Source organism: Gavia stellata, chromosome 15 (assembly GCF_030936135.1).
Source record: "Gavia stellata isolate bGavSte3 chromosome 15, bGavSte3.hap2, whole genome shotgun sequence".
Lineage (NCBI taxonomy): Eukaryota > Metazoa > Chordata > Aves > Gaviiformes > Gaviidae > Gavia > Gavia stellata.
The window spans coordinates 13,455,389-13,480,979 of NC_082608.1; the positions used below are offsets into that span (position 1 = coordinate 13,455,389).

The 25,591-nt window shown below is 38.1% G+C and overlaps 1 protein-coding gene across 1 annotated transcript in view; it reads right to left on the bottom strand.

Moving 5' to 3' along the window:
• BEAN1 (brain expressed associated with NEDD4 1) overlaps positions 1-25,591 on the bottom strand; it is a 74,482-nt gene that overhangs the window by 21,505 nt on the left and 27,386 nt on the right. Inside the window, exon 4 of the mRNA XM_059825089.1 lies at positions 21,550-21,676. Within this exon, the coding sequence (XP_059681072.1) occupies positions 21,550-21,676 (127 nt within the window). The remainder of the gene's footprint in view (positions 1-21,549; positions 21,677-25,591) is intronic.

Here is a 25,591-nt window from a genome sequence, read left to right on the forward strand (position 1 = left end):
GCCACATCCACATGTTCCTTGAACACCTCCAGTGAGGGTGACTCCACAACTTCCCTCAGCAGTTTATTCCAGTGTCTCACCCCTCTCTCAGTAAAGAAATTTTTCCTAATATCCAGCCTGCACCTCCCCTGGCAGAACTTGAGGCCGTTTCCTCTTGTCCTGTCACTCGTCACTTGGGAGAAGAGGCCAACACCCACCTCTCTGCAACCCCCTGTCAGGTAATTGTAGGGAGCACAAGGTAGGCCCATCACAAAAACAACCTGAAAAAGGTTGTGGATCACAGGCACTGGCTTTGTACAGAGCATCACTGTAGCAAGGGAGAGAGGGATATTATTCAAATAATTGAATGCAAAGGCCCCACAGGAGCTAAATCTTAAAGGAAAAAAAGAAGTTGCTGTTGGATTCAAAGCTATTCTATCTGGATCCTGAGGAAGGTTGGAACCTCTCACTTACATTAGATAAATGCCAGGATGTCATCTGCTTATGGGACTTACTTTGGTTATCCCGAGTATACATTAGGAGTGGCTTCAGATCGAAATCTGGCCTGTATTTGATTTACATTTATACTTTGTCCAACTCTTTTGTGCAAACAACCTGCCAGTTTTAAACAGAACGGTAATTTAACAAGTTTTGATTTTTTTCTAAACTTTTCCAATCCCTAGGTGTAGTGAAAGTATTAAAAAAATCTTCAGTGATTCCATAGAAGGAAAAGCTTATAAGAACAGCTCAGCTCTGTCAGACATGATATTGAAATCAGCACATTTTCCATGGAACACTTTGGATGGATCTATGTTTTCTTCTGACTCCCTGGTTAAGAGTCCCACTTAATGATAAAACTGGAACCGAATGCTCCCCACCCCCCTCACCCCCCATTATAAAAGAGGAAAACACTGTGCTTTCTGTCTAGAGTTTGGATAGCGAAGAAACTAGGTATGTTCTCCTCAAATAGCTTCTTGCAAGATTAATCTTTCACCAGAGGCACAGAAGGTAATCTTTGCACGCCTATTGTTGAGTGCTCCATCACATAAGATGTACAGCAGCTGTGATGGCAACTTACTAAGGTGGGAATAACTAGAGACCCAGAAAGACTTAAAAACTGACTAAGTATAGGGAGTTTGTAGCTACTGTATGGAAGATGGAAAATTGGTCACTGAAGAAATGGTTTTGTAGCTCTGGCTATGGCAATGGCTTGTGTCAAGTGTAATGAATTAGGTGGAACTGCCTTAACGTTTGAATGCATTGAATGTTTGGGTTCTTGCCCTTTAAAGCAGCTATACAGTAGTGCAGACTGTCATGCTACAATGCAAACTCCTATCTGTGTGTTTTTAACACCAAAAGAATAAAACCACTCAGTTCACCAGTTACACTCATTCAGCTATGGGAACACTGTGCATCAGAATCTTCCTATATTCTAGAGAGGTCTAGGAACCAGGTAAGAACTGCTACCTTAGTATGTGTCATGTCTGAATAGTGTTTAAAAGGAACTGATGATGATGCTAAGAACAGGCAAGGCTATTGGTCCTTTTGCATTTATCTTACTATCTTGTAGCAAAGTTGTGGCATCTTGTAGCAAATGAGTGGAACACTAGAATGGGGTGTTGATTGACAGCCAGCTGAATATGAGCCAGCAGTGTGCCCAGGTGGCCAAGAAGGCCAACAGCATCCTGGCCTGTATCAGAAATGGTGTGGCCAGCAGGAGTAGGGAGGTGATCGTGCCCCTGCACTTGGCACTGGTGAGGCCGCACCTCGAATACTGTGTTCAGTTTTGGGCCCCTCACTACGAGAAGGACATTGAGGTGCTGGAGTGTGTCCAGAGAAGGGCGACGAAGCTGGTGAGGGGTCTGGAGCACAAGTCTTGTGAGGAGTGGCTGAGGGAACTGGGGTTGTTCAGTCTGGAGAAGAGGAGGCTGAGGGGAGACCTCATCGCTCTCTACAATTACCTGAAAGGGGGTTGCAGAGAGGTGGGTGTTGGTCTCTTCTCCCAAGTGACTAGCGACAGGACAAGAGGAAATGGCCGCAAGTTGCGCCAGGGGAGGTTCAGGCTGGATATTAGGAAAAATTTCTTTACTGAGAGAGTGGTGAAGCACTGGAACAGGCTGCCCAGGGAAGTTGTGGAGTCACCCTCACTGGAGGTGTTCAAGGAACATGTGGATGTGGCATTGCGGGACATGGTTTAGTGGGCATGGTGTTTGTTGGTTGATGGTTGGACTTGATGATCTTACAGGTCTTTTCCAACCTTAGTGATTCTGTGATAATAATCTGGGAAATGTCCTCCCTGATTAAAACTAAATCAGTTTTACAAGAGCCATACAAATAGTATGGGGAAAGGAATTTTCAGTTCAGGAGGCCCAGGAGCATATTTAATTCTCTCACACTGCCTGCCTCTGCTACCTAGAACTTAAGGGCCAGTCACGTGTTGCCCTCCTGTTCTGTATGCTTTTCTGATTTGCACACATAAAATTAAACTGCCTCTTAAGCTACAATTGATATTCAATAATAACTGTATAGGGATTGCTTCAAACTTTTACCTTAATGTGGCTTGTAAAGGGCATTGTATGGTGTACATATTCATAGATTAAAAATTGGTTGATCTAGTTTAGCTCATGTATATTGCAGCTCAAACTTTCGCCCACTTACTGCTTATGAGAGCCCATTAACTTGTGCTTGATGGTAGCTTATCTTCTGGAATGGTACTTAGTAGTTATTTGACAAAGTCGATGAATAAATAAATTTTTGCTGTGAGTTGCTGCAACTGTGACATTTAAACAGTTCTTAAAACCAGATGATATTCATTATTATTTTTAAATTTGAGGTAAAAATCTTTCTATACAAATGTTTACCTAGTCTTGCCTGATTATTGCTACTGTGGGAGATACTTCAGCATAATCCAAACCCATATGAATGCCATTAACCAGGCAGGACCCATAAATTTAGACTGTTTCTCTGCAGCTCACATTGCCTCTTTCATCTTTCTCGCTGCATATATATGTTCTAATCATAATTAAAATTTTTCACTGATTAATAGTAAAAAATCAAACATTATTCATACATGAGACCCTGTGATAGGGACATTCCAATTTTATCTGATGCACTCAGCTTAAAGTGAATTTGGAGCATGCTTACAGGTACAAAAACCACCCATGACCTTGAGAAGCTCATCCAAGGCAGAAAGGGTGGCCTTTCCTCTGAGATATCTAACTGTGCCTTTTTATCATGTCTGCTGGCTATCAGATAATGACTTTTCTCTTCTTGCATTGACATCCTTATTATAGAGCCAGAATGAAAAAGATTGGATCACCAGCAGCCTGCAAATTGAGAATGTCAGAAGCAAAGAGAATGTGGCTGCATAAGGGCTCAGAAAATAAATCTTTTCAGATGCTGTGGCTTTAGGGTATTATGTTGATGTCACAGCAGCATGTATAGGTGCTGTTTCAAATTAACAGAAAAAATCTTCCAATTTTCAGATCCATGGTCTATTTTATCAACATGATAAATACCACTGCAGTGAAACAAATCACTCTGGAAGTATAACAGCCCACTTTTGTGATGGACAATATATTTCTTCCCCTATTTTCTCATATACAAACAACTTTGAACTAATACAATTTTATAAGCAAGACCCAAACCTATTACTTTTTTCAGAAACTCCGCATTAGGGCTTGGAAATAAGTATGATGAGAATCCTATTTTACCCATTAAAGTAAAGTTACCTTCATAAGCTCAGATCCAACTTAGGTTGGTAGTGACTTGAGCAGGGCAAAAGCAATAATTTTTTTTTCTTGTGAGAAACCCTGGTATTTTGGCACATAAGCTTCTCATATAGCATCTGGAAAAAAATGTGGCAATATAATAATTTTTCTTTTTATTCTGAGAGGGCAAGGTTTGAAAAATGTAAATGGCAAATAATTCTATATTTTACCTCAGCAGTCTGTCTGCTTGAACTGTGATCTAGATCTTTAGGAGGTTGAGCTGTCTGAGCTATATCTAATGTGACCTAAAGAGGTAGCTATAAGACAGATGACACCTCATGGAAGATGTAGCCCAGGAAGGAAACCTAATCTATATTGGGGGAAAAAAACCCCAAAACTTCCCACAGGAAAGTTCCATTCTTTACAAACTTTACTTTCTACCTCCACAGAGAATATGAGAAGGCAGTGATGAAATTCTTGCTAGCTCTAACAGCAATAACTGGTAAGCAGCTGACTTGTGTTCTATTGCCCACTATATGGATTTATGAATCTGTAAATCAGTGATCCACTTCTGATTATTATTAAATTGGCTTAAATTTATGAAACTTTTTAAATTATCAAGTTTTGTATTTTCCTTGTGTTGCATTGAACTATTCTATTAATGCATTGAACTCTATTAACCAGCATCTTTCTGCAACCATTAACCTGCTCACGTGATTTGAAACTCTGGAAAAGACCTAATAAAGATGATATCTGCAACAAAATTCTGAGATTGAACTACTAACTGAGCTTCAGGAATCATATCTACTTTATATATACTTTGAACACTCCTTCCAGAGTGCTTGTGGCTATATGCTGCTTTTTATTTAGGACTTTGCCTATCAAAATAATCCTATTTCTTTTTCCATCCTCATCTCCAGTCTTCAATAGTAGTAATCTACTTAAAAAAAATAATGTAGAGGAATGATTGACGTTTACTGCTTAGAAAATAAGGACAACTGAAATACTGATCTAGCTAGTTATGTAAGGAAATGGGCGCTAAAATAGAAACCTATTAACAAATGCTGGAATCCAAAGATCTTTCTTCAAGAGATGATATCATGTGACATACCTTGATCTTTCTTTCAAGGTGAATAATTAACATGGTTTTGCAGTGTTGTTATGCACTTCCATATGAATTATGGTGTTGATGTCACTGAGTATACAAAGCCTATAGTATGACTTACATTATCATTTGTATCTGTAAAAACTACAGCAGTATCTGCCTGCATAAATCAAGGAGTTTTCTCATACCATTAAGAAGCGATTTCATTCCCTCAGATTTTATCTGAATGGGACGAGGACTTCTGCTTAGACAGCTGCAGGAATGTCAGTAATAGCAAAGCAGATATTGATTCTTGGGACGATTTCAATCACCTTTCTTTGTTGCTAAAGAAGCCACCAAAATTCAAGGACACTGAAAGATCTATAGAAATTAAATTACTCAGATATTACTGTTAAAAAACCTGGGGAGAAAAAAATCCCTTTCTTTAAAACCCCTATTGCTTACTATAGAAGACCCGTTTGGTTAGAGGATTGGTAAATCGGAGTACAGGACTTTCCATACAGTCAAACACCATTCCATATATATCCTGTGCAGCGTCTAGGGACTACTTGGTACATGTCATGTATTCTGCCCTCTCCCATATTTATCTCTGTCCGGCAGAGCTGAGTCAGGCTTAAAGAGGAGAGAAGACGCACATCACTGAAGGGCTGGCAAAAGTAACTTCCCCCCAGCAGTTAGGCAGTGGTGTTTCTCCTGGAGTAGCGTAACATTCTGCTGCCTTGCATACATAGCTTATTTTATAGGTTTCACATAGTGTCTTCTTATAAATAATATGATGTTGGTTGCTCTTCCATTTGAGATGGCAGAGGAAGGACTTAAAAAACAAATAAGCAAACAAAACCCCCTAAAAACAAGTGTAGCCTTTAGGAAAGTACATTTATTCACCTTTCTATATAAACTGCAGTATGTGTATATTTTAAATATAAAATGTAGTTTCCACTTCAAGGCTAGTTTCGGCATAGGGTAAACATCGATAGCTGCTAGAGATGAAGTAGCTACACCTTCCTATCTGCTGGGAGGTCGGAAGAGATCCTGGGTTGTTCCCCAAACAGAAGACATAGGCTAAGAAGGACATATTTACAGATGCCCTGAGAAACATCTGTGTATGCTGCACCATTTTCTCCCCAAACAATTAGAAGTCTAGGTTGTGAGTATTCCTCCGCATTCTTAAAACTAAGCTATTTATTATTTTCAAAGAGGATTGAAAAAAGAATATATTTCTAAAGGAAACAGAAATTGCAGTGTGCATTGTTCTGCATTGCTACTGAATGAGATTGAGTGAGTAGTAATAGAAAGATGCAGAGTAAGGCTAGAACAAGAACTTTGGCTTTTTCTGTGAGCATACTGTTCCTTTGATTAGATGCCATTTAAATAATTATATGTTATGGGAAAGTTGATTAAATTTTGAATTACAAAGGTTTTATAAATCCCTTTGTAATGAACAGTGTTGCACGTAGTTTAGAACCTCTGCAATATTTACAGAGCACTCTTGACAATGTCTTAACCTGGAATACTGACTTTTTAAGGCTAGCTATTGTTTGTGACCTTTTGAACAAAAGGGACCTGAAAATGGTTCAGTCCCAAAAAATAAGTGTGCCCTGCAGGGGTGTTTCTAATAAGACTCCCTAAATGAAAGCTCTTTTAGGGATACTGCCTAGAACAACAGGGAGAGAGAAATACCATCCAGCTTCCATCTTCTCATAGTAGCAGTGTTCACATCAGAGGGATGTGCTTTGTATGTTTAGTCTAATGTTAAAGGTCACCAACTGTTGTTCTTGCAGTTTATCAGAAAACTGTGATTTCATCTCTGGACACAATTTGCTATTTTGGCTGAGGCAGAATGATCTTCCTTTGACTATTAACCCACCACTGCAGCACAAATTGACCCCTGATTGTTTCCTGAGCCCTGCTATTAACTCCTAACATGCCTGTATGCAAACCATCCTACCTCTCTTACTTCTGTTAATATTCCTAGTGGAAATGTGTCTGTTAAATTGTTGCCATTTACCCACTGGAGAAAAAAAAGAATTTTTGAAAAAAGCTATGTGATTCTTGGTGGAGAAGCTAGTATCTAGGCTGATGTAAAATCCTCTTCTATTATCCCCTTTCAAGTGCATGGGCAAATATAAGGAGAAAGATATAAACAACTTTGTAATAGAAAAGGAAGTTGTTTCTGTCCCCTGTTATCCTGATCACACATGACTGCAAAGAGATTTTCATTTACATATTTGCTAACAGCAAGGATTTTTACAATTGTTGATTAACAAATTAAAGAAGAATCACAAAAAAAGGGAACACCTTCAGCTTCCTCTTACCTGCCTTAATTATTCATTTTAACTATGTGCTGGCAGGTAAGAGTTAGGCTCATAATGAGGCCAAGAGGATTCACATGGTGTGGCCAGTTAAGGTGCTTCTATTCAAATTAACTAAACATAACTTCTTCCTCGCCTAAAAGGTATATATTACATTATAGTCTTGCAATACAGGAGAATTTGGAATGTCCTTCAATATGAGGGTGATGTAAAGAGTTCACACTAGAAGAATTTATCACCATCTCACAGATATTGCTAAACTTAAATACGTAAATCATATGCACCTGCTCTGACGTGGGCTAATATTTGCATGAGATAGCTGGATACACTGCTACTTCAATTCTGGTGTGAATATATAAGCATCTTCTGTTTCTTATGTGTGAACAATCAGATTAAAAGACATTCAAGGATTAAAAGCAAGTTGAAATTTTATATTCTTTGCATTAGTAGGCAAGGAATTTTTTGTGAAGAAACTGACAGCATGAAAATAGCTCCTATTTTATATGACACAGCAGAAATACAATGTGTGAGCTGGAGAAAAGTGAATGCTATTCTGAAAAAGGCTTATTCATGAAAGTGATGTAGCACTGAAAATAATAAAAGGGGGAAAATGGTGCTCCAGGGTTACTAGAGAAATATCAAATCCTAGCAAAATACAGTGGGATATGTGTTGTCAGTGCTGGACACTATCTTCATAACGACCTTGCAATTAAAGTCTTGGGGAAAATCCTGTCCAACAGCATTAGTCACAGAGCTTTAAACAGCAGTAAAAGCTTGGTCCTTTCCTGTGAAAAGGTGCTATGGCTTTTTGTAGGGGACCAAGTAACAACAACCATGATTGATCCCCAGGGCTGGAATTCACATTTTACCCCAGTGATGTCCACAGCTCACCTGTCCGAAGTCTGGTGAGACGCATGGCTGAAATCTGAGGCCTCCACCAAAGATCACCAGACTGCGCATTAGCTGAATGTATGAACCAAGTGAATGCTTAGACAATATGGAAGCCTTGAACTTCAGTTGCTTAAAGCAAGAACAATGCAATGACTGATTAATTTGCTGAAATTGAACAAAAATAATCTTAGAAAAGGTGGCTGTTTTCTCTTTAAAACTCTCATGCTTTAATGTAAGCATGAACTCCTGATGGTTATTGTAACTGGACAGTGAAATATGTAAGAAGCCGAGATGAGCCTCATACTAATTATTAAAAAGCTAACAGTAAGTTTTTGATCTGCTGTAGAGACAAGATGTAACCTCAGAATTACCCTATTGTCTGAAAGCAATTTTGAAATATTACATTACCTTGGAGTAGCAGGTGAAGAGCTATTTCTCAGAATTTATGAAACCGTAACTTCACAGCATATCCTAAATATAATTATACTGACAAAATGCCCAGTTAGAATGGCAATGGGAAGTGGATACTTTTTTGATTGTTTTAATTTCTATTTTTTTCTTTAATCCAAAGTGCCAACTGTCCTGAAGCTTCAGGAAAAACATTAAATGGGAAAGGTTTGAAATCTCTGCATGTATTAAATAGTTCCTTTAACTTCTCATTCTTGTCTTGTGCATCACAAGGTGTCTTTTGAGGGAGTCTTAATCAAGAGTGGTGGGTGTGTCTTGAAACTCTACTACAGTGAAATATTGTTCATGGCTTGTAGAAGGGAGAGGTCCTACCTTCCATTGTAAATCGGGAAGGGAATATGGTGTGAAGTTAGGTGTGGTTTTTGTGGTTTGTTGGTTTGTTTGTGTGTGGTTTTGGTTTGTGGTTTTTGTTGTTTGGTTGTGGTTTTAGGTTTGTTTGTGTTTTTTTTGCTTGTTTGTTTGGGTTTTTTTCAAGCTACTGGAGATAAAGGAACAGATTGCAATTCTTTGCCAAGGCAGGTATGAATGCCATGCAAAAATAAAATCCTGTTTGAACCCTTGCCGCCTTCTAGATAGCTTCTGCATTGGTATTAATTGGACAAATGTGCTAAAAATGTTAACAAGGATAACCACTATGTTTTATGGAGCTACACCTACAGCTTTATAATGTTCAGCTTGTGCATGTTGTCCTATTACAATTTGTTCTAAAGGCTGTACTGAATATCACATAGTGCAGGGACTTTCACTTTATATCCTTTGACAGCATATGATAAAAGAAATATCATGCTGTTTGGATTATTAAAATAACTGATGTATTCATATTTACTGTGTCACTTGTTAATACTATCGTGTTAAGTCCTTCTGGGGATGAGATCACAGATTTTTCTAACTAGCAACTGCTGCATAGTTTCCTAAAATACCAGATTTTAGGGTTGGGCCAAGGAAGACAGGGTTGATGATAAAAACAGATGGCCTCATTGCTAACAATACACCTGAGCCTGCAAACACTGAATGCTTGTGCAGGTGTGGGCAACCTTGTTGATTCAGGACGTGCTAACACTGTTCAGTGAGCTTTTCGGTTCTGAAAGGAAAGTCACTGCTCCTGTTCATCTCCTGTGTTACTTAGAGATAAACCCTGTCTGTGAGGAAAGATTAGTGATAGCCTAATAATGTGTATGTTTATTCCTCATGTTGCCCTTTATTACTCTTTGATTACCCCAAAACTCTGCAAAGATAAACATGTACATATCAACCTTAGCAAAGTACTGTGACCAAAATAAAAAGTAATGAACAATGTATAATGCATTAATTTACAATATTTGTCAAGATGATTACTGACTATATGAATTATGGTCCTATTTCCTCTGATTAATTTAGCACAAGATTCCTTTTTGACTCTCTCACTGACTATGAGATAGATATCACTGATAAAGCATGGGTACCCTGTAACTTCTTTTGCGCTACTACTACTCTATCCGAACAAGTCTTCATCACCATCAGTTCCTGAATAATTATAGGATGAATCAATACAGTGTCCAGTCAAATTATCTTGTGCACTGGCTCAGTTATCTGCTCATCTCTTAACTATTCCCAAACATGAAATTACATAGAAGCAGACACTTCACCGAGGTAGGATTCCAAATGAGCAGGATGTCAGTAAGATGTGCTGGGGGAATGCTGTCTTTCTCAAAACTGCATTCATACTAGCTTTACATGTGCAGGTTTACTGTACATGCATAATGATTATGGTATGAGGTCAGATTAATTATTTATCCATGCAAGCATCTATGTTAAGAACATAACTATAATCATCATTTGCAAGCTTAATGAATTAGATTTGAAATATACTTTTTTGTTATGGTTGTATTTTTCAATGAAGGTTTTTATTTTTCTACACTGGAATTTTGGCAAATTGTTTTTGATCTTAGTTTTGGGTTTTCTGTTTTTGGGGTTTTTTTTTGTAAACTCTGAAAGCAATTTTAAGCAGAGAAATCTAACTTCAAGGTTTTGTCTCATCTTGAAGTGACAATTTTTATTCTAATTAATATGTTCCTGTAAAGACAGTATCCTTAATCTTCATTACTGGTATTGAATTAAAAGAATAAATGTGTGAGAAGGGTGCTTGAACCTTGGAATAACACGTAGTTGATCTCTGTCACATTTGCTTTAGATGTGGCTTCTTCAGGATGACAATACCTTCCTGAGTGGAAGGAGGAAATCATGGAGGAGATGGTAAGGCAAACCCTCATCTGCACGAATGGGATCTTTCTTTTCAAAGACCATTTGTACCAGTTGTTCCATTAAGTTTTGTCCAAATACAAATACATTCAACTTATTTGTCCTAGTAGTTAACGCTGAAGAGCCAATGCAAACAATAAAATCTCTTCCTTCTGCTCCTTGCACAGAACAGCTTGTTTAGGGTGGACAGGAAAAAGATGCAGCAAGTTCAGTCACTAGCCTGTTCGGTAGGTCAGAGACTGGGTTAAAAGGGTTAGTTGCCTTATAAAAAGCAGTCCTGGCTGCAGTGTGCAGTCTGGGGCTCAGAGGCCTGGGGAGAGAGGAACGGGTTGCAGCTGTGGGCCCCATCAGTATGTACATAACCTTTGTATGGAACCTCTTTCTATGGTAGGGATGTGGTGACATTTGTGATGGATGATGTCTTTGAATTAATGGAATATTTCACTATTCTTATTTACTCTATAAACACTGTCCTTTGGATTCTTACTCAAGATAATTTAATATGAATACATCAAACCCATAAAACCCATGTCTGCCTCCCACAAATGTGTATATACATATATTATCCAAATAATTGCTGTGCTATGAACCCAAATCAAGATCAATATGAAATCAGTTTGCCTAATATCAGCCTTAATCTTGGCTTTCACTTATCATCCTTTATTAAAGAGCTTCGCTCATTCTTGTTGGCAATTTCTACTGATAAAATTAGGCTTTTTTCCCTGCAACTTAGCAGACTGAAGCAAAGTTTTTGTGTTTCCATAAAGTGATAGGAGAGATGCTGACTTTAAGGCATGTTTTATTTCCATTTGGTCAATGCCAGTTTGCCTGTCCTTCATAACTGTGGAGGAGATAAAGGAGGCAGGCTTCTCGCCCATCTCTTCCCTTCTGACTTGGATGAAACAACTGCTAAAGAGAGTGGATTGAGAGCAGAACTATCCCCATATAACTCCGATGCTGCAGGTGCCCTGTTTTTCTAGTAACATGTGGCAGGGCATTGTGATTTCCCTATATAACAGGACACATGGCTTTTGGTGGGTTACAGAAGGAAAATCTGTGGACTGATTTTGCATTGTGTTAGCTCCCTGTTAGGATAAAATAGTGTCCTACACAGTGGGGAGGATGTGGTGCTTGCTGGACTTTGCAGTGCAATGGGCAGCTACATGACTGGAAATCTACCACCTATATATCCAACATAGTTTTTTCTGTCCCAGTAGAAAAGATGATGTATCAGGAACTTGGCACCCATAGTCTAAATGCTTGCTCCCTTTTCAAAGGGAAGGCATGGTATTAGTGCTAAAGAGTAGCATGTTGCCCAACACCAAATCATTAGGATGTAAGCATCTCTCATGAGACAAGTCAATTTTGCAAGCACCAAATGATAAACTAAATGTGCACAATTTTAGCACATCCAGACTGTGACCCCTTTTTTTGGCTTGTTCAGTCATAAAATCCCATGCTGACCTCTATTAGTACAATATGATCCAATTTTGTCAGAAGAACACTTTATTGTGTGCCTACTGAAAGGGCTGGCAGTGTTCAAATTGCCTTGCGCTCTTGTGAGGACAGATGGTTGGACTGAGGCTGTGAACTGACACACAATGCATCTGAGTAGAGTGGCGTTTTTTAACTGAATGTGTTTCGTAACTCAACAACCAGAAGGGCAATACCTTAACTCTGCTCTTCCTTGAATTGACTTGTGATTTAAATTAAACCCAATTGACACTTTCTGTGACACATGATCTACGTCTTATGCTCTGTGTTAAGTCACGTTCTAATTCTGCAGGTTTTTCCTGCACTTTTTATGACCTGTGGAAGAGGGATGAATTACCAGCACGCTGTTTCCTTAAGCTGAGCAATTACCTCTAATGAATACGACATGGGTTATGTTGAAGATAGAAAATAGGAAAAAAGAGCCTTGCTATGGAAACGTGCGGTTTTTTTTCCTTGATGCTTTCATTTCTTCTGCAGTGGGGATTACTGTGCTATTTATTTTTATGGGGAAAGTATGGCACTTATCTGTTAGATCTTTCCTGTTTTGCTTTATATTCCTTAAAAAGTGGGAAATATAAGTAACATTCGTGTACTATCTTTGTGTATTTTCTTTTCATCCTGATGATGTTTCCTCTTTCCAGACAACAAAAATTAAGATGTTACATCATACCTGTCTCATTCATGGATTTTTATCATCAGGTAAACTTTCTGTCCTTCTTGTTAACTCATGTTCCATGGAGTATTTCCAGAATGGGGTTTCTGTAGTACTTTGCAAAGCTTGTGCTGACTACTATCTCCAGTGTAACTCAGGGCAAGAAGATGTCTGGAGCCCAGCAAAAGCTTGTGAACTGACATCACTGTGCCTTATTGAAGTGATGAATCTGTCTTGGTTTTTTTTTAGTGACTGGCCACTTTTTTTTTCTGTACCAATTATGTACTTCTACATGTTTCTGCTGTACTATATCATATACTATATTCCTAGTATTGAGAATCAGGATTCCTGCAGCAAAGTATTTGTGAAAATGAGCTAGCTGACAAGCACAGGGATATACACTTCATCCTCTTAGTATTAAACTAGTTTCAAGAAAGAGAAATGCATCTCTGCACTGCTGACACTGAGCCAACAGTGTCAGTCTGAGAGGAGGAGAGAGAACAATGATATTTGTAATCCCCTGCTAAATGCAAATAAGTTCTGTGTCTCTTTATTCTGGAGATTGCTTCCCTGAGTCAGTGGAGTTCATTTACATTTTGGTGACATCTACAAGAATTTTGCCAACACAGCTTATTACTGCAAACATTATGTCAGTTCTGACATTTCTCTTTCCTGGGAGAATCCCCAGAATGGCTGTTTCTGTTCTTAGTAGCAGACTTGTGGCTTCACTAGTGGAAGCACACAGAAAGCAATGCCAGCCTTAAGCAATTCTGTTCCTCATCTGGTAGAGCGCCATTCCTGAGTTAAGCCACCACAACTTTTTATGGCCGTGGTGTGAAGCACACTGTGTGAATAAAAACCTTCCCCACAACAATTTTATTCTGGAAGCAGAATCGGCACCCTGACCTTGCTCCTAAAGCAGATACAGGATTGGTCCCCAGGTCTTGTTTTTAGAGCAGCTGCACAAACAACTACGTTGACACAACTCAGGAGAGCCACGCTGTGGTAGCGGGGTTCACCTACGAACACTAAGCAGATCCAACTGCCAAACAGGCATGTAATTCAACTTCAAATTAATCCAGGACTCCTGGGGCCAGACAACTGAATCCATGGAAAACAAAGGCTATCACTGTAATTGCACTAAAGAACATTATAAAAAGATGCTTAATTCCCAGCGAAGAATCTTTTTTCCCATGTAACTGTTACGGCAAGTGCAGCGTTACAAAGATGGTGAAGGACTTATTAGTGCTTTAGGCCAGAAGCATCATCTAAGTTAGACCCTGAACTCTTCATTCTTCCTTTCACATATCACTGGTTTGTGCGTTTCTCTGGCTCTCCCATGCAGAAGGATTGAAGGGATTACTACTTCGCTCCTCAGAGAAGGATGTCATCAGGGTTTCATTCATTTATAAACATAATATACTAGTTCTGTGAATTACTGTTGTTTATGAGAGTCTCCAATGATGCTTAGTGAGACAGATCAGGAGAATATTTTCTTGCCTACCATTACGTGTTGTGGTTTTTTTTTTCTACCCCGCTTATGTATTTATATATAATATGCATTTATTTGCCACTTTACTCTCTGGAACAAAGCCTGGCAGCTATAAACACTTCTCTTGCAATGTAATGATATGAACAAGCCTCTTCTGTTAGTCACTCAGATGAAACCAACCAAATTATTTCAGTCATGACTTAAGGCATATTTGAATTTAGGATTTCAAGGATGCTTTATGCCCCCTGGCCCTGCTGACTGTTTTCTATTTGCTCTGTATTTTTCATCTTATTCTCAATTCTACTGCATATAGTGTTTCCCACTAACTTATGTTTTGTAAAGCTAACGTGCCAGAAAGCTGAAGTCTGCTGTTTATTTATAAAGAGACTGTGGACAAAGAAGTTAGGCCTCAATTCAGGAAAGTGCTTATGTGCATACTTTACATACTGTGAATGTATTCTTGATTCTTTTAATACAAAATTTTCCAATTCGGGGAGCACTGAGATGCATGTTCAAAAACTGTCCCTGTTTTAGCTATTTACATTGTGGGGAACAGTATTTGCTTAGCTGATGAGCTCTTTTTCTTGTCTTGTTATTTTGAAATTTTGTATTACAGAAGTGTTATAATACAAGTTACTGAACTTTTTAAAAATAGCTTTTTCTGAAATTCATAGACTTCATATTACAGATGAAGGAAAAGACATATCAAGATAACTCTTTAACTAGATTAGTTTCTTGTCTGTGTTTGTGGCTTGACGGAGCAGCCTTTGGCAGGCTGCCTTGATAGAAAGTCCCCTTTTAAACCTTAGCTTCTCTTCCTGAAAAAATACAACCATACGAAGAAATATTTTAATGTATTTCAAAATATAACAATAATACTGATCATTTCTCATATGAAACTGAACTAGTCATTCTTTATATCCTATCAAATAATTTACTATTATTATCTCTACCTTGAAAATAGTTGTATTTAGCAGAACTGAGCATTTTCTGAGTACATGGGGCAAAGGGGGTAATCATCAGAATTACTATCCCATTTCAGGAAGACCTGGCACTGGCATCTTTGCTTGGTAGTACCTGATCATACTCCTTTCTTAAGACTACCGATTTCCATTAGCCATTGCTAATTTCTCTAGCTAGGAGACAAAAGGTGCCAGAGCCGTGCAGGCTTGCCTTTTATGTTTACTGTATACCAGAATTCTATGTTTAGTTCTTATTTTCTAAACCCGCTATTCTTTTTAGCTATGTGCTTATGGAAAGATAAGTTGTCAAATTAAAGATACAGATAAAAGTTCTGCTCTAATTAACAGTTACTTGAGGGCTATTACAATTACGTCCATTGTTCATTTCTGCTTACAAACGTTGGTAGTATGTGAGTAGGATTTTTGTATCAGGCAAGATTTACAAATATCCACCCTCAGCAGGCAGTATGATATGCATGAAATGAAACTTAATGTCAGCAAATAAGAGAAAAATATGCTGAATAAACATAACAGCACTGGAAGAAGCAGTCTTTCAAATTAATCCTTAGCAAGGATAAATAAAAGTTGTAAGAGAAAAGGATATTGTTGTCATTAATCTTGATAATCCAGGCTGAGGTTGTACATGAAGTTTATAAACAAGTCCAGCAACAGCATTTCTGTGTGCAACAGGCTGCATGTTGTTCTAACAGGGAAAGAGTAGATAGTAATTTCTACAACAATCTAAATTCTCCTAATAAAACACAAATTTCATGAATGTTCCAAAGAACTGAAATGTAACAGGAGGCCAAAGCATCTCTTGTGACTAAGCGAGCAAAGAAAAAAGAAGAGTAACAAGTAGCAGTGAATTCAGAACTTAATTGCATGATAAAGATTGTTTAAACTATCATTACAACAAACAATTTGATGTCTTAAGAAGCCTGAATTAGTCAGCAAGACTATAAGAATTGATTTACTAAGGTGCCCTCAAATTAGATGCAGTTTGGTTCCCCCCCGCCCCCCCGCCTTTATTTTTTTTTTTGGGATGCTGAAGTCTTTTTCCTAATAGAGAAGCTTGTATTATAAAGATATTCCAGAATATAAGGAATATCATTCTGTTGCTTCGTAAGAGTGCTAGGGTGCCTAGCATACAGCAATTGTCAAAGCTGACAAGTATAGTTGTGTACATTTGGTAAGTGAAGAAGTGAAGTTAAAGGAAGATGAAATGACTTCTCAGGAAGAAATTGGCAGACACGGGACAGACTGGGTCTTTTGAGTTAGGAGTTCCTTCCTGCAAGACAGTGCTTCCAACATGCCTTTCATTTGTGTTTCCTTCAATGATCACTAAAACTAGGTTTTCCTATCTATTTCAGTGGTGCATAACAATATCACATAGATTAAGAGCAAGTATTCATCCGCTTTTGGAACTTCACCTTGGAGCTTATTTTAGGAATCAATGCTTTCTAGGTCTCCCATTTGGGCAGTAAGAAGAGACTGGATGCATCTACAGGACAGGTTGAACCTCTGTGAAGTCACCTGCCTGAGTACCTGTCCATCTCTACTGACAATCTAGAGTATGTAAACCTGTATTCAGAGAGTCTGTATACCTTCCCTGAAACTGTTTGCAAGGACTAGGAGAAGCCTGGATACAAATTTGCAAGGAGGTTGTGAAATGACAAATTCCATTTCTTCAGTTGGAATAACTTTAAAAGGACATCTAATGGACTTAACTTGGAATGAATGGAAACAAAAGAATGTATTCATTAGGTTAAAATTTAGTATTTTCAATGACTGTTGTCACTCTATCTCAAGTGCTGTTATGTTCATGTAATAGTTGTTTAAATAACAGTACTGTGCCTCCCTTGAAATCTGCTTTTCTGACAAAAACTGTCCGAAGTCAAAGTCTGGATAGTGTTCAAACATACTTTCCTCAACAGTCTCATTACAAGATTATAACTCTAGGCAGGATTATCTAGAGAGAACTTTCCATAGTCAGGAAAGTCACCTATGTGACATTCTATAAAGCTGCATAGAGAGTGATGGAGATTATTAATCCAAATGGCCTGTGGTACTTAATAGAAAGGCAATCTGTGGGATTATCTGTGTCGATGCAGCTTTTAGAACAAACATAAACCTGGTTCCTGTTAATATAAGCCTTAAGTAAAGTCTTCATGGCAGAGTTATTTTAAGTTTTTGTGCAGTGTTTAATTACTTTTTATTACTAAAGAGGAGTATCAAGTGACATAAAAGACACTTAATTTCTTTGGTACAAGAGACTCCAGTCATGTAACCCTTGGAAGTGAGAGCAATGATTGTGGTTATGGCTATCTTTGGCTTCAGTGGGGCAAATTCTTTGGTTCCCATGAAAACGTATGTTTAAATCTGAAGCAGAATTTTAGCCTTTAGTACTACTTCCTCATAGTTTAAGAGAAGTCTCTAGATAGATAATACAGCCTTAAAAAAAAAAAAGCACGTAAGAAATTTGGCACACTAAATGTTTGTATGCATATAAGCTTCTATGCTAAATGGTTGGCTAGAGGACTGGAAAAAGAGTAGGTGAAGGCAAGTAAGCCTGAAGTGCTACAGGTCAACACTATTTTGCTGAGTGTATTTTCTGAGAAATGTATGGTTAACCCTTGAGCAAAGATTATACATTTGATTTCCTCTTATGGCAAGGGAAATACTAGCTTGTTTTCTCAACTGGAACAAATCCAGGCATTGCTTCTCAGGGCAGCTTCCCTTGAGTACGTGCAGTACAATGCTTTTGTTAAGACTTAGTGGTTCTATGTCTGATTCAAGAGGATTTAACAGCGAAAAATTACTGTCAGTCAAGTTAAGAAAACAGAGCACAAGAAAGAGAATGGGGGAGAAAGAGGAAGAAAGATACAAGAAAGCTTTTTTTTCATGTGGCAATTCTGGCTGACTGATACAGGAAGGAATAGGCAAATATATTCATTCTCAAAATGCACTTTAAATTGTTCGTGTTCTTTCCCGTTAGGCTGAATTTCATGGTAGCTGCACATTAAATGAAATACTTTTATGTCAGTCTTTTGCTGCTTAAGTGCTAAAATTAAGCTGTCAGAGTAAGCTAAGGAAGTAACTGTTTTGTCTCTGAAAGCCAAGACAACTATGGAGGGTAAAAATTAACTGAATTGTGGGGATTTATAATCCTGCAATATTAAATTAATTCCTGTTTTATTTTTTCTTTCCACATTAAGGCACTGCTTTTACAGAGCTGTGTTTAGATACATGTATGCATACATCACCTGTTGGTAAGCATATACTATTGTGTAAGAATCACCTCTATGAATGCACACACATAGCTCATCAAGCTGTTGCTGATTACTGTGATGCCATAAACAGCCTTTTAGGAGTATCAGAGCTATGGCTCAACACACTGACTGGTACTGTTATTCTTTACTTATATTACCATAATGCCTAGAAGCCATGGTTAGGAAAATGGATCTGTGAGGTTCTACAAAAAGAACAAAAATTCCCTCCTCTCAAAAGAACTTATTCTGCATTCTTCTTGTTCGATCCACCCCTTGTTGAGGCTCTTCCTGCCAGAACTAGACTATGGTTTGCAGCAATAGCACAGACATTTTCCATCTTGGTAGCTATATGCTAAAAGTATGATGGAAATCTCCCCTGGAATATAGCCTTGCTGGAAAGTCTACTCTTACTCTCAGTAGATACTGTCAATGTTGATTTTGAGGACCCAAGATTTTCCTGATTCCCTTCCCTGAAAATTCACTTTATGGTGGCTAGCTGTAAAGCTTTTCCCGTACATGCCTAGATCTGAAAGGGTGTGTAAAATACTATAGCCTGTCTTTCCTTTATAACCACCATTCTGTGTGTAAGCCCTCTGGGATCTTTCTCACTGTCTCAAGTAGGAAACATTGAATGTCTCTGCCATTTGCTCATAACTGGACAAGTAATAATGTTAAGAGTTCCAGTGTGACTGGACTGGCCACAGTAGCGGTGGATATCCTCAAAATACCACGACCTCATTCTTGTCTTGCAGCAGTGGACCACAAAAGATTTCAGTGAGCTACATGACTGTAAAACTGGTGTAGTATGGTTGAGAAAGAGCTGTCAGTTTTGGTTTTCCCCTCTCCTAGGTATTTATTTCTAAACTCCTTTCTTAGCATCTCTTTTTCCTTTGCCCTTCCCATTTCTGAGATCCTGCTTACCTGCATAGCTGATACAAAGCAATCTCTAATTCTCAATGACTACTGAGACCACATGGTGGTGGTTATTGGTACAGGGAGCCCCCATTATAGACAGTATTGTATCTGATTTGATAAATGCTGGAACAAAGGATTCTCATTTTATTCCCTCCCAACACCTAAGTACGTAAATCCAGAATATTAGGTTAGGCATTAATGACGCAGTGGGCAGGAGGTGATTTGAAAGTCATTTCCCTTTCACTCTATCATTAGTCTGCTTCCATGGTTGATGTACTGCCAGTGTTTTAAGTAGGTATCACTTATTCCCCTTAGCTACCGACAAATCCAAAATCCCCTGGAGTGAATGTACATGCATAGTGAGCACATATAACAGACTGGGGAACTTGGCCATTTATTTCTCTCTTTAAAGAAAAGAGTTTGTTGCTACTTACTACTTACTTTATGCACACCTTTGTAGAAGGGCAGAAAATAATGCATACTGATGTGCGATCTAAGTTGCTGAAAGGTTTTCATGTGATCCAGGCAAAATGCAAGATCATCAGAACTGATGTGTTCCCACTAAATCTTCCACAACCACACCCAATATGTTTTCTCAGAGAGAAAAAAACAAACCACATGTCTAGCTCTAATCGCTGCTGATTAGATTAGGATTTAAGAGCATAAGAACCTGAGGTCTTGCCTTAAATTCAGGTCTTGTGTGTCCTCCCATGCATGTTAACTGTAGCCCTTCTGAATTCTCAATTATAATCTTTCGTGCTCCATGGATCTGACCTAATGGACTTATGACCAATTCTACAGAGTGCTTGCGTTGCATGAATACTTGAACTCCACTGTAAAGCCAGGTAGCGGGTTGTGACAAGCACGGATCTGCAGACTAAACAGTTGGAGTTGAGGGCCTGCTGTCTACACTATGCATGTTTCGGAGGGTTTTACTTTGGATTAGATCTATCTTGCCTCCATGCATCTGAACACCCATCAGAGGATGGAGTGTACTAGGCTCACTCCTGAAACTCATTTTTTGGCTTAGTTTCATCTGAAGTGTATTGCCAGTAGCTGTCAATCTGCTCTCCCTATTGTAACTTCTGGCCTTTTTGCAAAACGGCAGCTACATTCTTCTGTGTACAATGTTGTGTTAACTAAAAACCTCAAGTCTGCAAATATTTCTGGTAAGTAATTAGTGACAGCAGTATGTGATCTGTCCTATTTGTAACGTGTAGAATAGAGGTCTAAAAGTAATTTTCCCCTCTTCGATGTTGCTAGTTAGTAAATGGGTATGTTAAAAGGAAGGTTTCAGAATTAAAATTGTAGCTTGAAATTAGCAAGTAAACATAACAAGCAAGAAGTAGGAACAGAAAAAGCTGAGATGGTTAAATCAACAAGTTTGCTAGTAAACAGCAATTGCTGAGATTACAACATGCTTCTGTTCATCAGAAATCCTCCAACTCATCTTTCAACTTATTTGCAACAAATCTGGGTCTAAAACTAATGGCTAAAACTATCTGCACTGTTTACAAACATTAGCCTATGACTCCTTTAAATACACTGGATATCTCTGACTTGACAGTAATTCTTATGTCTCCCCTGCTCAAGTATTATTTTAATCAGCTGGCAGTTTGTTTATTTATTCACATTAACATTTCCAAATGGAGAATGCCTGGCCAGCGGTCACTGCTCTCTAGAGCTGCCTGTGTCTAACTATTTCCAGAAATGATGACTGCCTTTTTTTTGGCTTTTTTTTTTTCTTCCCTCCCCTCAACTGGCATGTCAGAGCAGCAGCCTTCACAATACATTAGCTTAATGCATTTTGAGCTTGACCAAATCTTCCAGTTCCACTGCTGCTGATACTTATCTACTCTTCTACTTGAAATCAGCATGCATTATAAATGATTTAGACATATGAATAAATAAACCTCTAAATATCCATATTCTTGCGACAGTAAACCCAGATCAAATCTAATATTTAGAACAGTGTATTGCTACAAACACCAATTCAGTGAGAAAATGGATTCACATTTGTAGGACATTGTGTCATGATTTAGGAAAGTGAAGGGTAACTCACTTGAGCATGTTAGTTTGATGGACATGTAGTCTCTGCCACAGTCCTTCGTATAGTGACAGCGCAGCCAGTTTAAGAGGCAGAGTCCGTCACCACACTGTAGTTCTTCTTTTTTACACGGCAGAATGCTCTGTTCATCTGAAAGGAGGAGAAACAATAGATGACTTTGTGTAGCAAGCAACTCCTTCCTGAGTAACATAGCCACTTGTCTACTGAAAGTCAATCTTCCCGCTTTTGAAAGCCCTGGGCGGATGAGAACACTCTCTCCTCTTTGTCAGATGTGAAAAGAGTCTTGGACTCAAACATTTCCTATACTGTTGTTGCTGATGACTTAAATAGTGTTTGGGACAGATGCGGAGTAGGTGAAGCATACCAAAGAAATCACAAGGGTACCATGTCTCCGAGGCACCTAGCCTTCTGACCGACTTACATGCTTTAACATCCAAAACAAAACAATCCATCTTTGCCCCAGATTAACACACAAAATGGATGAATGAGGGGTGAAAAAGAGATCTGCTATCTTGCATAAACCTGAAGGACTGGATTAAGGGCTTCTTTCTTAGCTGTAACTCTCTCACAATCCTTTTTCAGTTGGACAATTAAGGGTAGGAACTCAGTCTGAAAAAGTGGGGAAGGATTTTTTGAATAATCTTAATAAACACTTGAGTAAATTTATGGAGACATAAACTCAGGTTTGGTTTGCAGAGACATTAAATCCTATATAGTAGGGTTTGCAGCTCTGCATGAAGCCAAATCTTTGACTGGCTCCTCAGTTGAAAGATTGAAGCCATTTCCCAGGACTACTGTTGATTTGTGGGGGCTGAGTAGAAAACTGAATCACTCATCTCTGCCTAGAGAGGGGGAAAAAGGAGTAATTTTATCTTGGCCTTTTGATAATGTACTATGGTTCCTTTTATCTTTATGCATACGCACATGCATGAACACCAATTTCCTACTCTCAAAGGAGAGATGATACCAGCCGAAGCCCTGTAACTTAAGAAAAGCAGAGTCTCAGGCCATGTTAATATTCACCTGTGCAGAACATATGTGCACAAGAAATGGGAGTGCTGGTTGGGAGTGTCATCACTTGTCATCTCTGAACAGGATCACCCCTTCCTAGTCCAAAAGTTCTGAGGGTATGCCTGAGGAGAGAGTGCTCACTGCAAATGCAATGCCAGCAAGCAATAGGTGTTTAGCTTTCACTGGCTACTCAAAATAGCTGTTTTGTTTGTTGTCTGTAAATATTCAAACAGCAACTGACTGATACGAGATTTAAAAAGGAGTTGGGGAATCTCTATGCAAGGAAGAGTATGTCTCTTTTTTTTTTGACATATTAACTGCACAATACAAAATACCCCATGAAGTGCCAGTGACTATCTAAAACACACTGAGCAAATCACTGAAAAAAGAACTTGTTATCTACATGTATTCCAGTTTGTTAGGTTAAAAATTTATTAATATACTATAAGGAACAAGCAAATTAATGGAGATCAGGAAGTCTGAAAATTATCCAGGAAAGAGGGGGGGAAAACCTCCTACATAATTCAAAGAAGTTGGGTTTTTTTTTCACATTTTTTCACATTTTTCACATTTTACCAGCCATTGAAAGTGGTCTTGTTTTGATGGTAGATAAAAGGAAACTATTTTCTGACAAATGCATCAGAGTGCGCAAAGGGATAAAGTGACATTATTTAGTTCCAATAATGACAAACAGAAGTAAAATAGACAGAAAATAGTTATTAATGACAGAACAAAAAGTTTTTAAGTTTGGCAAGGAAGACCTTTGTGTAGAAAGACTCTTTGGAAATCAGCTTTAAATTTCAATAGAGTACTAGAGCTGTATTCAGGTTACTTTATGTGAGCAATCTAAAACATTCCAAATACAGGCAAATAAAAGTCCAAGCTGACCCTGAAAAACACTAGCTCTTGAAAGTAAAGGCACAGAGGGCTAGTGTGCAAATTGGTACCCAACAGAACACAGGCAGTTCTGCTACATCATGTTTTTGTTTGCTCTCCAATATTTTTAATTCGGAGCGTTTTTGTCATCCTTCGTAGCTGCAAAATCACGCAGTTTGGAATAATTGTTCATGATTTCCAATTCTTCACACAGCTGCTGTAGTGGAAGACATCAGTACCCCCAAATGCATTTATAAATATCACCAGCATTGACAACAAACTGTTACAGTAAATCTTAGATGGTACCTGGCAGCTCTGCAATCCAGAGACCAATAATCAGATCATATTGTTTTGTATTTTCAGAACATCTTGCAGTATGTTTCCTAAATGGCTACTGTATTTCTGATAGGCATCTCAGACAATTTTGGGGTAAAATGGCATAGAATTCCCAGCAATTAAAGATGTGGGGATTCCTGTCTGGGTGGTGGTTTGTGTGTGTTTGGTTGGGTGTTTTTAGGTTTAAAATATTACAGAAGAAGCAGCTAAACAATAATTACTTTGTGGTACCAAACGCAGTCATTGTGTAAATGGGAACAACTTTTGTTAACTTTAGACTGGTTACACAGTCACTGCAAATATCAAAAAGGAATTCATCTGCAAGAAAGTGATGCAAAAGGAAAAAATAATGTATTAGCAAATGTTAGAGTAATTGATCCTGGTATGCATCTCACATATTTATATCTTCCATAAAGTCTGTTTAGTTTGTAATCTAGTTTGAAGTTGCCCTAATTATTTTAAATCTCTTTGAACTTGCTCCAGTCTATACCCCTTCATATCTTTCTCATTCACCGCTTCTGTTTTTACTAGTTCAACACAACTCTGCTCTATCATTGGCTAAGATTTCACCACTTCTTGGACCTAAGAAAGTTTTCTACAGTTCCTGCAACATAAAATACCTGTTTTAATTTTCACTGCTTTACTGGCTCTACTTTGAATGTCACTTAAAGATAAATGCCTCTTCTCTCTCAGCCAGAAAGTAATATTATGCTTTCTGTTTCTGCTAGTTGTTGTTGAACTGTGTAAGTCACTTTGGCATATGGTCTTTATCAAAATGCTAGAAAATCACTGCAATGTTTTATTATCTTCAGGGAGCACTATTAAGATTGTAAGCTATAAGAAATTATATGGGCAGATCCAATTTTTTTGGACTGAAAAGCAGTAGGGGACAATGATGGTTTAAAAAAAAAAAAAAGTATGCAAACCTATCCCATAAAGCTGTATTTCCCAGATGTAGCAAGAGCAAATTATGTCTTTTGTGAACCCATATGATACAAATCTTCCATGTATTCTAAAGGGGAGCTGCAAAATAACTGAAAAAACCATAAAGACTGAAAATATGTAAATGCTTTTTTGAGGAAGAAACTGAAGCACAGGCCTATAGTCACACAGCAGGCAGGGACAGACATAGGCATCACATTCAGTGTGGTACTGACTGAACAAATAACAATGTTGAAGTTCTATGCAATGAAAATTATTTTGAAACAGTTTAATTTGTGAGAAAATACATTACTTTCGAAGGTGATGTTTCTATCTCAGTAGAGGCTAGCACAAAATATTTTGTCTTTGAAGTATGTTTTACCCTCAGGTAAAATTGATTTGAAAACAATTTTTAGTACAGATGACAGGGAGCTAAAAAAGTTTCTTTTGGAGAGCACTTCCCAGTTCTAAGCCCACCTGTTCCCAATCAGAGTGTGCCACGGACTGGTGTGCTGATGGTTTTCAAGGTTTGTATTCTAAATCAGCACAGATTTGAATGAATTTATGAAGTGAAAATCAGTAATTTAAGAACATCAAAATGATCATATCAAATTTAGGTTAGATGCAGTATTATATAAATGTGATGCATAAAATCAATCTACAAGTTGAAAATTAACCTGCACCATTAAATACACATAATGGCTTACAGCTATTGTACATTACCCAAATTTCTATTTTCCTATGTTAGTAATACCACATTTTTTTTTTAATTCAAATGACCATTGAATTATATATCTGTTAAAGTGGGTACGCACTTCTAGCATCAACCACTGAGTCTGATAATGCCCTGCTCATCCACCAGCAAGAACTATTCTCTGCAATGTAACCCTTT